This window comes from Lacerta agilis, chromosome 6 (assembly GCF_009819535.1).
Source record: "Lacerta agilis isolate rLacAgi1 chromosome 6, rLacAgi1.pri, whole genome shotgun sequence".
NCBI lineage: Eukaryota > Metazoa > Chordata > Lepidosauria > Squamata > Lacertidae > Lacerta > Lacerta agilis.
Window position 1 is genome coordinate 15,195,778 of NC_046317.1, and position 15,349 is coordinate 15,211,126.

General features: G+C 40.1%; 1 protein-coding gene across 3 annotated transcripts in view; it reads right to left on the reverse strand.

Moving 5' to 3' along the window:
• DENND1B (DENN domain containing 1B) overlaps positions 1–15,349 on the reverse strand; it is a 171,492-nt gene that overhangs the window by 108,814 nt on the left and 47,329 nt on the right. For all 3 annotated transcript variants that reach the window (XM_033151420.1, XM_033151419.1, XM_033151421.1), the window contains exon 4: positions 270–319. In XM_033151420.1, coding sequence (XP_033007311.1) covers positions 270–319 — 50 coding nt within the window. The remainder of the gene's footprint in view (positions 1–269; positions 320–15,349) is intronic.

Below are 15,349 nucleotides of genomic sequence, written 5' to 3' on the forward strand. Positions count from 1 at the left end.
CTATTCTGATATACAATATATTAGTAGCAAAAGTATACATTTTTTCCATTAAAAGCCTAAAGGCATAATTGAAAATCTAAGACACTGACAAGATAATAAACTGAAGACTGCAGTTGGAAAAGCACTTTGCTTCTTAATGTCTCTGAAACATTGCTACTACACATCACTTTTAGTCTCCCAAAAATAAACGAACCATACTTTCCAGCACAAACAGATTTGTGTACAGGTAGTATTAATTTTGCTTATTAAAAAAAGCAAAGATGACATACCTTGCAATGTCAAAAGGAAAGCAGAATTTGGGTACACTCTGGAGTATTTCCTGTAAATGCAGAAGAAAGAATGTTAGGTGCTTAAAAATTACTTGTAATACTGTTTGGGTTTTTAAGATAATAAATAAATAAACAATATTTGGCTTGGGGGAGAATATAACTATAGCACACGTTCCTGGACTGAAATAATTGATTATTAAAAAGGAATTAAGTTTGTGCTTTGGCAGATTGCAAAGACAATGCCATGGAAACCCCAGGAGGAAAAGGCCTGGCCTGAAGGGTATTAACACCCTTCACATCCCCGCTGGGATTCCCTTCAACAAGGCCATATGGATTTTACAAGAAGCACCGTACCATATGGGTAGGCCACGTCTGCTGCTACTTGTACTACAGACTAGCCACAGGGACTTCTGACAGATCCTGGCTCAAAAATACAAATGTTGTTTCAATTAAAATGCAAGCAGAGAAAGGGGAACCAAGTTGGCAGCAAACTGAATTTACTGAGAGCTAAACAACTCTATATGCGTTTCATAAGCTAATGCTTTAAAAAGCTGGAACTCTTCACTGGGTACAAAGCATAAATTGTACAGTTAACCCTTTAGGGCAGCGGCAGCAGCACAAGGTCACAAGCACAATTCACTCTTAATTTTAAAAGAAAATAAACCTAATGTCTCCATAATCTTACAAGAATTGTAAACTTATTTTTCGCTTTTCTATTTAAGATGTTGTTTTGCAGCAAGTAATGTGTGTTAATATAGAAACAATGTTGGTTTTAAAAACTACATGATGCCTGGAAAAATTAGTAGAGTAATAATGGAAACTATTATCCCAAATAGACAACATCAGTAGGGTTGCCAGCTGACTTTTAGTCTAGAAAATGAAAATCACACAGAACATTAGTGGCACACCATAGCAATGCCAGCAGTGTGCACTGCGTTGTGCAGAGTAACAAAACAATGAAACTGGATTCTGCCATTGGGAACTTACAATCTAAATTTTGAGAGAGAGAAGGGGAGAAGCACACATAGGAAGGATGAATATGAGCAAGTGCTAAATAAAATTTATCTAGGCCTTAGTACATCTGGAGATAAGAAACTTGTGAGTAAAAGGCTTTTTTTAAGGAAAGGAGTGGCTAGGTCAGAGAATTACACATCAGAACAGTTGCACCTTATTTCAGATATCAACTTCACATACATGACAAATCAGTGATTGTCATACTGCCTGCAAGACTGCCTGCTCAAGAGACTTCTGACATGAACGGAAGGCAGTATTTTGAGACAGCTTGGCAATAGGCATTCCCATGTAACATGTGGTCCAAGTGTGGATGGAAGATTGGAATACATGAGGACATCTGAAAACTTTAAAGACACTCCTAGGACTAGGTCAATATGGGTAGGAAAATATCTAAATAAAAAGGTAAAAGTACCCCTGACCGTTAGGTTCAGTTGTGGACGACTCTGGGGTTGCGCGCTCATCTCTAAATACAGATATACATACAAATTAATGCCCAGGTCCTTTAAAAACAAGAACAACAATCAGTGTTGAATAATTACTCAGATGATTTGGACTATCACAGTAGAGCAGCATTTCTGTGTTCTGTAGGGTAGGTTTTTTATATGCTGGGCTTTCACACTGCTAAATATAGTTTCCTGTTAACAGAGCACCTGAAACTATACTCTGCCCTCATTTCTTAACAACATTGATTAGTAAGCACAGATGATGGGGATCTGTATTTGCAAAAATTCATTACATTCCTGATATTTCTGCTCCTCAATCCAAAATGAGCACACAGAGAAGGAAGATGATAGAGATGATAGATAGATAGATAGATAGATAGATAGATAGATAGATAGATAGATAGATAGATATAGATAGATGATATAGATAAACGTATCAGTCTCCTCTGCAACACTGTATGAGGCAGATGAACTACAAGACTTTCCCACTGCTGTTTTCCATCCCTCCCCCTATCCTCAATTGGCGCGCATGCGTATATAAAGACACACACACAAACGTCTGCAAAGCACAGCCTCAGCTCGCTTCCCAACTGGCAGGATCATCCCTCAGGGGACAAGTCTTTAAACCTCCGCACTCTTTAAAATTCAACCAGCCAGCAGGTCTATAGACTGGTGTATAAACAGTATAGGGAGGAAAAATCCTCTCAGCTTATGTCAGTGACAAAGCAACTCAGCAGTTGACTGTTTCTCCCCTGACAGTGTAAGCCAGGTTTACACAGATCAATAGATGGAAACCTACCTAGCTTGCAGGGTTCAGTTTTCTCCCTTAATTACAGGTGTTATTCAGATTTTTAAATGAATGAAAATAACATGCTGTCCAGAAGCCTTGTAAATGCCTACTGTGCAGTTGGTTTAAAATATTCATTACACAATGTAAAAATAATGATATATTTAGAAAGTATTACTATGCATCTTAAAGCTGATTTTGCATAGCACTGACACTATTTCTATGACAGGCCATTGTTCTACGAAGAATAAAAAGCCATTAAACTTGCACTTAAGGCGTGCCTTGGCTGGTAGACAGACCAAGTTGACAGATTTGTAAAGAATTGCTGCCACTCTGGCTACAAAGATGGACTGAAGTGTTCATTCTCTGCTAATGAAAAAATATTATCTAGATATCTGTATACAAGGAAGATGTCTACTGGATAATGCCTTTTGGCTATGTCCTGGACACATCTGGATGCTCTAGGAATCATATGTACAGTTCAGGAAATCAGAGAAATAAATGCATCTGTGTATATAGTGCAAGCAACTGGGAATCTTACTGATATGCGTCAGCAACAAAGCTATCAGATCAATCAGTTACCACTTTGCTCATTAGAAATGGTTTAAATTTAGAAACAGTTGTTAGAAATGGTCCACAATTTAGTTATCAAACAAATGCTGAACGCTGCCCTTGCAAAAATGAAATATGTATTTTATTGAATTTCTGTTTGTTCTTAGATGAATGGCATAAGCTCCAAGGCACAAAACTGAAGCAACATCCTTTGTTGAGGGAAAAGGAGTAATTTTACTAATCTAGAATACAAATGCTCTAGAGTACCCAAGCAGCCCAAAGACCATACTGATTAAAAATACCCTACTGGGCGGGGGGGGGGGGGGGGAGAGATCCAGTTCTCCTCCTGTTCAGTCTGAATTCACTGACATGCCACTGAACTGGGAAATTTCAAGTTAAAGTAAAGTCTCTTTAGATGATAATGTTCCATATATATATATATATATATATATATATATATATATATATATATATATATGCATGCATGCATCTGTTCACTTCCTCATCTGCGCCACTAGCACAGACAAGGGAGGTGCCACCAGAGAGGAAGGATAACTGAAACAGTTGACTTAGAAATATCATGCCAAGCAGGATTGAAGTGTCATCAAGGGGCAGGCCTGGATAAGAGATATAAAAAGTGAGACATCTTGTATGAAGACCATCACTTCCAATCCTCAGAGACCTATACTACTTGGCACTCTGCTAGTTTGTCTCTTTTCCTTCAGCCTTTCCTTCTTGTTCTCTTTGCCCCTTGGGTTCTCCATCTCCTGGACCTTTTCACTGAGCTTTCCAACAATGTTGCCTGCCAATGCCTCTGTCTCCTGCTTTTTGTCAGCACAGCACAAGACCTCCTGCCCATAGGCCTCAGTGACGGAAGTGCAAAGTTTGGCAACAATCACACAGTCAATGGCTTAGTGGAGGCCACAGGAAATAAATTTTAGCCAATTATAAAGTGCAGGTATTAATTAATTAGGTTAATTGGTGCAGGTATTAATTAATTAGGTTAATTAATTAATTAGGTTAATTAATTGGTGGTGACATATTTAACGGCAAATTGCTGTTTCCCATTTAAGAGCATTTATTGTACTGGAAAGGAGACAATGCCATGAAACCTTCATCTGCCAAGAATAAAAAACCAGAACTATAATTCCTTCCTCTTTAAACCTTCCTCACCCCCAAAAAAGTATCCAGAGGATGGAAACAAGATCTCTTTAACTTGTGTTTCACCTAAGGATGAAGATTGGCTTGGGTAAGGCCAGTTTTTCGGTTCCTGGGGATGGGGCATCAACCACTACTATGCTTCTGGTCCCCAATAGGTCTTGAAGCAACCTGATACCTTCGTAGCACCTAAAGGGCCTCATTTGAATGCCTGCTACCTCCTCTCAAATTCTGTCTCAAGACTCTCACCAGATAGAGACTCATGGCATCGCCATCAGCCAAGATTTTCCCTTCCCACCCCTTACTTTGCGTACCAAATAACCTGATGAAGAATTCTGGAGTACACAAAAGCTTGCATACTGTCTTGATTTATTTTGGTTGGCTTAATAACGGTATAGCTCTATCATGGTTTTTGAATTTTTCTCATGGACCAACATACCGGTAGCTCTTTTTTTACTTTTAGCATCTGTATAATATCACAGTAAACATTGAGGAATCTTGTTATCATTACAGTTCTGTCAAGAATTAGAAACCATTTTATTTGCCATTCTTAAACTGAGAGTCTCTAATACCATATTTTAAATAACTCTAAATATTTATAATTTATGCCACTGCCCAAATTATCAGGACATATTATGGAGCTTGGCACTTGTCTTTTTTAAAAAAAACCAAAAAGGCATGCCCGGAATAGAAGAATCTGGAGAGTGGGAGGAGACAACAGGGCTTGCTCAGCTGACGCATTGGGAAGCAGCGGTTGCTGCTGCAATAGCCCGCATGTCAGCTGTTGGGCAGGAAGGCTGATCAGCCTCAAAAGGCCCCACTGCACCTCTGGTTTGTGAGGAGACCCTCCCCAGAGCCCAAAGATGTCCTCTCCAGGGTGCTCCCCATTTCTGGGTTCCTGGCACAGTTTGTGCATGCAGTCACACACAAATGGGGAGTTGCCTGTACTCCAAATGTGGTTGCACCATTCCACTTTTCAGTTCCTTGAGAACTCTATGCATGCATGCATATATGTTTATAGAAGTATTTCTATGCTGCTATATCTTAAAATACCTGGGTGGTGTACTACATTAAAATATAAGACAACCTTAAAAACAATATAGATAAATCACTGAAGTGGCTAATCAAAAAAATTAAACATTAAACAGCTACAAAGGCCTGTCAGCAAAAAAAGGTCTTCAAGAGAAGTCGGAAGGGAGGATGGCTGCCAAAACTCCCCTGAAAGCATGTCACACAGCATGGAACCTACAACACTAAATGCTTAACTTACAGTTTAGAACAGCCCTCTGTAACATGAGAGACTAGCAGAACTCCTCCAGATGATCTCATTGAACAAGCTGGGATATAAGGACTCGGGCGATTATTGAGGTACCCTGTGTCCAAGTTGTTCAAGGCTTTGTATAGCAATACAAGAACGTTGAACCTGACCTGGTAGCGTATGGATAGCCACTGCAGATGTTTCAGCAGAGGTATCACATGCTATCAACTGTCTGCCCCAATCAGCAATCTAGCCATTGGAGCTTCTGAACCAGGCCCAAAGGCAGCTTCACACAGAGTGCATTGCATTAATGTAGTCTCAAGATTACCAGTGCATAGACTATAGAGGCCAAGTAATCCCAATCCAGGTATGCTCATAGGACACGGGTGGCGCTGTGGTCTAAACCACTGAGCCTCTTGGGCTTGCTCATCGGAAGGTCGGCGGTTCGAATCCCCACGATGACGGGGTGAGCTTCTGTTATTCTGTCCCAGCTCCTGCCAACCTAGCAGTTTGAAAGCAGGCCAGTGCAAGCATATAAATAGGTACCACTGTGGCAGGAAGGTAAAGGGCGTTTCCGTGCGCTCTGGCACTTGTCATGGTCCTCCATGCACCAGTAGCGCTTTAGTCATGCTGGCCACATGACCTGGAAAACTTGTCTGTGGACAAACACCAGCTGCCTCGGCCTGAAAGCAAGATGAGCGCCGCAACCCTATAGTAGCCTTTGACTGGACTTAACCATCCAGGGGTCCTTTACCTTTTTACCTTATGTCCATAGCGGGCATACCAGATAAATCTGGTAAAAGGCACTTCTAGTCACAGAGACCCCCTAAATGTATCCAGGAGTACCACTAAGCTATATAACTCCTTCTTTAGAGGGAGTTACAACCCTGTCCAGAATAGGCAACTGGCTAGATTGCTGGACACAAGAACCACCTGCCAACAGAGCCTCAGTCTTCCCAGGGTTCAAATTCAGTTTATTAGAGCACACCCAGTCCACCACAGCATTACAGCACCAGTCCAGTGCTTGCACTGCCTCTCCTGGTTCAGATAATATCAAGAAATAGAGTTGTGTGTCATCAACTTGCTGATGGCGTCATGCTCCAACATTCCTAAGGACCTCTCCCAATGGCTTCACAAAGGTACTCCATAGCTTTAGGCTGCAATGCTATACCCACTTATCTTGGAGTAAGTGCCACTGAAGTTGAGAAAACATAAGAGGCTGTGCTATTAATGTGCATTTGGCTCTTGCACAATAAACATAACTGGGCCTCTGCATTAAGAAAAATGACAGGAAAATGAACTTCAGTGTGTGGAATAACAACTGCTTGATATGATACCATATAACCTCTCTGCAAACCAATCGGAATGAACACTTAATAAACACTTTACTGTTCACATGTGAGCAGCCATCTTTTCCATATAGTTCCCATGGAGTGCCACAGAATGTCATCAAGTCCCATCACTCCTGGGGGCGTGCTAATCACTCCAGGCTATGAGCAGCTGTATTATGAATTTTTTAAAGTTTCAAAGGCAAACAAATATTTAACAGGAACTGATACAGCATGCAAAATGCCTCAGAAGTACTATTTTAAAAAAAAGTTTGTGCCTGTGGATTTTAAAGGATTTTCTGTTGGAAATCCACATATAATGGAACAAGAAGACCTCAGTCCTATCCTCATGCAGAAAAGGAATGGAACAGACTTGAATAGATCCATCCATTCCCATCGGGAAGTGGCCTACATGAACTGTAGACCAGCAGGAATACAGATATAATCAGAACAACTTTGTAATTGGAGCCAGACACCAAAGTAAGGATTGTTTTAATATTTTTGCTTAAAGCAATGAAGAATCTATAAAGCAAGGACTGGGAGATACTGAGCGTAAAATTGCATGCTATGTTAAGCACAGTCATTAACAAGTATGCTGACTGCTTAAATTTTCCCACAATCCAGATCAGAATCATGTTGCGCAGGAAGGGTGAAGCCTTTCCTCTCAGCACCATTTTCTTTTCTCACTCTCCGTCTGTCTGTCTCTGTCTCTGTCTCTGTTTCTGTCTCTCTCTCTCTCTCTCTCTCTCTCTCACACACACACACACACACACACACACACAATCCTACCTCATAGCTTTTTGCGCTTAACTATGACCTATATTATCAAAAATAGCACTTTGAGAGCTAAACAACAGCTGAGGGGGCTGTTTCCTGTGGGAAAACACTGCAGGAGAAAAGGGGCGAACTCCCTCCTTCTTGCTAGGTCAGGCTCTATACAACTGATTTTTATAAAAAATAATTAGTGGCCAATGTTCACCATGCTTTTTAAAATAAATAAATAAATAAAGCAAGAATGCCTATCATAATGTGTAGTTTGGCCCTAAGTGATAAAATCCTGATTAGCCTGAATCTGTTTATCAGAGTCTGTTTTCCCCAGGTACCTAGATAACCTTGAATAACAAGCATTTAGAACTAGACAGAAATGTGAAATTGAATCATATTATCTCTGCATTGGATTAGAGTAAATTCTACCAAAATAATGTGCAACTAATGTTTATCCAACGTATGATTAGAATATTGGGATGCAATCTATTAAAATAAGATTTTATAATTGTTAAAATCAAAAAGTATTGAGATGAAATCCATTCTTCAAACCCTAATACCACATTGGCTATGATGCTGTGTAGTTACAATTACCGGTACACAAGTTCCTCTGAAACCAAAACAATAACTGCATGCAGGACAGAAGCAAACAATTTTAGGTAAATATTCCTGATAAATCGAAAGCAAAAGATGTAACAATCAATCTACTGCCTCTTATTCCATTTATTTACAAATGTCAGAGAGTAATTACCAGTATGTAGCACTGTAGTTCTACTGTTTACAAATCTGCTTAATGCTGGTTTCCAGTGCCAGATTTAAGTTTTCTGATCATACAATTAAGATAAAAATAAGGCGGAATTCTAGACATGGTAGCTCAACCTGCTTCCAAAGAAATATGCCTCGACGGAAATATTTGCTGAGCTACACCACAGACGTCCAGAGCAAAAAGAGTCTCTAGAAAGTGAGCACACACCTTGATTCTAGAGCTGTTATAGTCAGAGATTCCATTATACCCTGTGGTTGGCAAACATAGCGAGACTCAAAACCACTCTTGTGTGAGTCATATTTGTGCAGTATCTAATTAGTTGGGCACTGGGTGCTACAGCAAGAAAAATGAATAATTTATCCAATGACACCATCATTTCTTTACAATGAAAATCGGAGAAGGGAGACAGAAGGGGATCTAACACCTTTTCCACCCAGCCTTAAGATATACAAATGCATGCATTTTGCAGGGCTTTAGAAACACCATATGGAAGTTGTGAATACTACAAATTAGTGTTTTAGTGGATTCAGCTTTGGAATCCCAGCCCTTCTGAATTTTCATTCTGAATCCACTCCGAACTTATATGATCAGCGTAAAGAATAACCACAGCTATCAGGCCTGTTTGTTTTAAAGATAATCTGTTCAATGTGTGAAACATAGAACAGAAATCACAAGATAGTTGATAGGAAGGTCCAACAACAATACTTTTGAATACTGTGTTCAGATCCCCCAAAATGATAATTTTAGCTGTGCACATCCACTACTTGATAATCTATGAACTGTGCCAGGGTTTTGGTATATTAAGTTCTAAGAACCACTTCAGAAACATAACATGAGGATGACCCCTGATAACTGGAAATGCATAATATAATTAGCACATTACTTCCACAAACATTTATCTCTGTGTTTGTGTTTATTACATTTATATACCACCTCTTTATCCCAAGTAGCTCAAGGTGGTGTTCTCCTCCCCATTTCATCCTCGCAGCAACCCAGTGAGGTAGGTTAGGCTGAGAGATGGTGACTGGCCCAAGGTCATCCAGTAAGCTTCATGGCTGAATGGGGATTCGAACCCTGGTCTCCCAGGTCATAGTCCAACACTCTAACCATTACACCACACTTGGCATGAATATTGCCAAAGTGCAGTTGCTATGACTTGTTCAAAGGGATTCTGGCAGTAATTACAAAAACTGCAATTTGTAGATAGAATCCTAAATTCTCCAAGGCAAAAGCTATTTTCAGATACTGATTGAAAATGGTATAGGAAGAAACATAATCATGTCCACTGCCTCTGTACTCAAGCTAAATCAGGGGTGGGGAACCTTGGGAACAAAATACAGTCCTCTAGGCCACTCTATTTGGCTCTTGGGGCTCTTCCTAGGCCACACACTTTCCCAGTCCATATCCCCTATTCTTAGACTATATCCATCAATGGACCTGCCCTGCGTCCTCAACTGCCTTTTATTGGCTGTGAACCATGATCATTCCTTTTCCCTTTTTCAGAACCAGTACTTGTGAACTTCCCTTTCTGCTCTCCTCCTCTAATGTGGTCACAAGGAGGACAATGGAAGTGTTCACTTTCATTTTTAACTCAGTTAGTTACATCTGAGCCCAAAATTGCACTTAATCATAATTATAGTTTAAGGAAACAAGTCAAAATCATAAACCATGGTTGGAAATCAGCTTGTTTCCCTACTATAGGTAAGGCTAAGCATAGTAAAGTAAAAATAGAAGAGAAAGCATTCAATCTCCTCATCCTGGCCCTGCCTAAGGAGGAAAGAGCAGGGGAACGTGAATGAGCCCAAGGTTTTTTCACATCACATCCAAAATGAGCCAGATTAGCAACATGATTTGGTAGCCTCTCGCTGTGTTTACCCCAAAGAAAACCTATTATTCAGGAAATTATTCTGGCAGTCGCTTCTTTTTTTAAAAAAATGCAAATAGTTACAGGAAAACTCTGCAATAACCTCAATAATTTCTACTGGACCTAATTCCAATGGCGAATCTTCACCATAAATCAAGTAAGCAAGGTACAGGTTTGTGAAAAACGTTCTCTGTCTCATGAAGGCAACTTGACCAAGAGAAGCATGCAAGAAAATGGCAATGCACATGGTCAAAACTTTAGAAAGGAAGGAAGAGCAGAAGTTTGACAATGGTCACTAAAGACTGGCAATGTGGTAATGGGTGAGTAATTGAGCTGCCTTCTGCACTGGACATGAATAGGAGAATCAGTCAAACAGTCTTCATATGCTTATTAGAGCAAACATTATTGGACGCACCACTCAGAAAGATACTGCAAGAGTTTCTGCTAAAGATACTGCTTTAACGCTGAACAATAATTATTTTGTTCAACTCCTGGAATGATGAACACATAACCATCAATGAAATGTTTGCACTTTTATTACACTGCTGCTTAAGGCAATGTACAGAGGCCAAATTCAGCGTTCACTTTTTGTTGGTTAATATGCAGTATCTGAAAGACTGTCCAATATTAAATTAAATGTTACACTTGATAAAAATGAGAACATTTTTAACAAAATAATCTCTAATATTACAGCTGTACGATAAAATGGGTAACATATGCATACAGTCTATTAAAATGCACATAATTTATCCAGCTCAAAATGAAAACATATCTAACAAGTAATTCTATTCATCTGGCCCTTTTTCACCCAGCCTTAAGATATACAAATGCATGCCTTTTCACCAGAACACAGCAGCTGGGAATGAAAAGGAAAGCATTCAAATGATCATTTTCACATCATATTCCATCGTCTTTTCACCAGCTTCTCCTCTGTCTTTCTTTGAGCCCTATTCTATTACAAGAGAGCTGCTTCTTAGATCAATTCATATTTCCATAATCCACACTGCTGTTTCTCCCTCTTCTCCCCAGGGTAGACTAACCCCTACATCCAGAGCTGTGGCTTACAACTGTCATTAAGACCTATAACAATAACAAGATAACAAAAGAGTTGGTCGAGATGAGGCTTGGCTATACCATATGCTGATCAAGTGCAAAATTTAGAACTAGTGGAAAAAATCTATAAAACAAAACCATGATATATATATATATATTGGGCTTGCCATTTGTCCTTCCAAATGCAAGGAAAGTCAACTTTTAAAATCATCAAACATTTATTTGCAAGCACACAGAGCCTTCATGTACAAGTGATATTAATGTCTGCTCAGAGGTGAAAGATGAAGATTAAAGGTCCTTCCAAGTCTTTAGACCACAATTGTCAGGGGATCTCCCTTGTGTTTTCAAAATGTCTGTTTTCTTCCCAAAATAGGAGCCAAAACTCACCATGTGCATAAAATGGTTTGGATCAACTAATGAAATAATCCATTAGCTGCAATTTCATGGTGAAAAAGATGAAATGGTTTACATTTAAAGTTGCATGTGCATGTTCCTAACATTTTCACAGTTAAAGGTGTACAGTCTGTTAGTCTTACAACCATGTTGGGCATGTGCAGTGCTGTTGATTCCATCATTAAACGTAACTTTCCCAATTTGTATTTGCTTTTAAATGAAAGCTTTTCAATTAATTGGTTTTTTTCTATGTGCATCTATAAAATTATAGCAAGCATCAAATAACTTGTACTAGTCGCTGAGGGAAAACCTTATATGCAGTTCCATTATTCTTTTTTTCTGGGGGGAGACGACCACATTCAGTTTACTGGCAGCACTTGAAGCAAAAGAACAGCATGTAACCAGTTCCCCCTTGCACCATTTCCCACTGAAAATCACCCTCTAAAACTGCTTATATCCCAGCAATGGAAAAGATACAGGAATCCATATCAGTCCCCAGACAACATCACAAAACATAATGTGTAGTTCTGTGTGCATATCATAGCTGTATGTGCATATTATAGCCTCCAGTGGTCCTGTTTTAGCCAGGAAAGCTGTGTTGTTTAGAGTTATGCCCTAGGAAAAGAACCCATTTTCCAATTACCCCATTTTTCAGGAAGCAACAACATTTCTCCTTCACTCCCACCTCTTTCTTTCTTTATTCCTTTATACACATGTGGCTGGACCAAGAAATTTTGGGGCCTGAGGCAAAGGACAAGATGCTGCCCCCGCCCCCCCCCCCCCCTTGCCATGTACTGAAGCCACCTGGATAGGCAATTGAATCTTACTTCAACACTGGCAATGGGACAGTGGCCTATACCTGAAGGACACAGACAAGCTTGGGGGCTGCAGGACAGGTCATGTGACATACACAGCTCTGTCCTCCAACCTAGGAGAGTGGCCAATGGGCTTGAGAGCACTGGCTAGGGATCTGCCACTGCCACCTGCACCAACATCTGCTGTCACCTCACTCCATCTAAGGGTGAGGCAGCTCTGCCACATCAAAGGCTGAAGTCCAGTGCAGACATCATGAACAATCTGCTAGATCAAAGCTAATTATTTTTGTCATCCTGTATTCTTTAATAAATCACTAAAATTATTCAGGCAAGCAAAGTAATTGTGATAAAAATGTTTGTTTATGAACTAGATCATGGGAAGTAATAGTACCACTGTATTCCGCTCTGGTCAGACCTCACCTGGGATACTGTGTTCAGTTCTGGGCACCACAGTTCAAGAAGGATACTGACAAGCCGGAATGTGTTCAGAGGAGGGAAACCAAAATGGTCAAAGGCCTGGAAACGATGCCTTATGAGGAACAGCTTAGGGAGCTGGGTATGTTTAGCCTGGAGAAGAGAAGGTTAAGGGGTGATCTGATAGCCATGTTCAAATATATAAAAGGATGTCATATAGAGGAGGGAGAAAGGTTGTTTTCTGCTGCTCCAGAGAAGTGGACACGGACCGATGGATTCAAACTACAAGAAAGAAGATTCCACCTAAACATTAGGAAGAACTTCCTGACAGTAAGAGCTGTTCAACAGTGGAATTTGCTGCCAAGGAGTGTGGTAGAGTCTCCTTCTTTGGATGTCTTTAAGCGGAGGCTTGACAGCCATCTGTAAGGAATGCTTTGATGGTGTTTCCTGCTTGGCAGGGGGTTGGACTGGATGGCCCTTGTGGTCTCTTCCAACTATGATTCTATGATTCTATGGTTTGATGATTCTCCCCCTCTGAACTTTCCCCTCCAAAGTCTCAGAGTTATATATTATTAAATTTATTTATACCCTAGCTTTCCACCACTTAGTTCAGGCTTCTCCAGAGTGGTGCCCTTCAGATGTTGCTGGGCTACAACTCTTATTATCCCTAACACATAGGCTGAGGCCGATGAGGCTTGGGACATCAAGTTGGAACAAGCTGACTTGGGCCTTCAAGGGTGCTTGTATGTTTGAATGGTCTGCAGTCTCAACACAAGCAAACTTCCACATTCCTAGAAAGAAGGTCTGCAGCTGAGTGATGGAACATCTTGTTCTGCAGGAGAACGTCCCAAGTCCAATCCCTGACATCTCCAGGTAAGACTAAGAGAAACTTCCTCTCTGAAACTCTGGAAATCACTGCCGGTCAGCATAGACAATACTGAGTTGGGTCATTGGTCAAACTCAGTATAAGGCACCTATGTTCCTATGTATTATTATTCAAGGAGACACAATTCACTTGCACTTTCTCTCTCCCCACTTCAGTGTAGTGTACAATGCCACCCTAATCTGACCAGTTTTCATCTGGCAGACAATGAAAGTTTAGGGCAAACCATAACAGTGAATGCCAAGAACATGAGGAGGAAGGCAAAGGGAAGGAGCAGACAATTTGGCACTATTACTGGACTTGACCCTAGGCCCAAAATAAAATCACTCCATTTATCATCTCCTTTTACACTGAATGGCCATCTTATTTATGATAAGTGAAACCTATTTTTTCCTAGTTGTTCTGAGCTAGCCTTCATACTGACTCCAGGGCAGTCTGCAACATTGTTGTCTTCATTTACCCTATTGTGTCTTAAAACAGCAATTACAAAATAGGAGCTGATAACTCAGAGCCAAATGCCATCCTACTAAAGGTGCTACTTGGCTCCTCAACTGCCAAACCAAGTTCAGCCTTCACTTGTCATACAACATCAGTTCAGGCAACAAGGAGCAAGAGCAAACAGAGGGGTGGAAACAAAATGATGCTGAATCACCACTAGGGAACAGCCTTGCACATACAGGTACCTAAAAGCACTAAGAAAACATACAGAGCCTTGCAAGACAATGATTCAATATGCCTATAGTTCTCTTCCTCTGCAGAGGAGAGGAAGAAGGAAGGAAGGAAGGAAGGAAGGAAGGGAGGTGGTGACTGTGCTGTGTCTTCTGGCAAGCTTTAAAGTACCAACCCAGAAAAAAGCAACTGCTGCTGCAAGACTGTAAGAGCATTTTTTTTATTAAAAAAAATCAAGCTGAGGAGGAAAGAAAGAGGCCGCTCTTACAGATGAATTTTAAAATCCAGTATGTTCAGTAGTGAACTAAACAGTGAAACTGTGGTTAAGAAGGTGCTAGTGCTATCCAGGCAGAACTCTTTATGGTTCTAGTGTCATGTCAAATGTTGAAAGGAAAAGTGAGTGTGTCTGTGCACACACATAATTATACTGAAGATTTCGTGCATACAGGATTGTCTATATGTATTCTATTCAAAGGATGAAGCAAAAATAGCTTAATTGTGCTCTTCAGTGTATGTTGCAGATATCCCAAAGATCACCACACCAGTTTGGTTATAGATATTCAGTACAAAAACTGATTATCTTCAGAATTACTAAACACGTATTTCAAAATAGAATTATACGGGCTAATACTTTCAAAAATTCTGAACCTTTTAATTGTCTTTATTTGTTTTTAAGTTCCATAGTAAGCCAAAATACAAACACACACAAAACTAAAGCTGGCATGAGAGACAGTAACAGTCTTTCTTTATTCTGTTTGACAGGTAAAGCATCATTCTACCCTCCTGCAATCTTAAAACACAAGTTGCCATTGTGGTACACTTGTCTTCAGAGGGGTCTGGAAGTCTTTGATTTCAGCAACTATAATTAAAAGAAGCTGCATAAAGTTCATTCATAATATTCACTTATACTTTGACCTG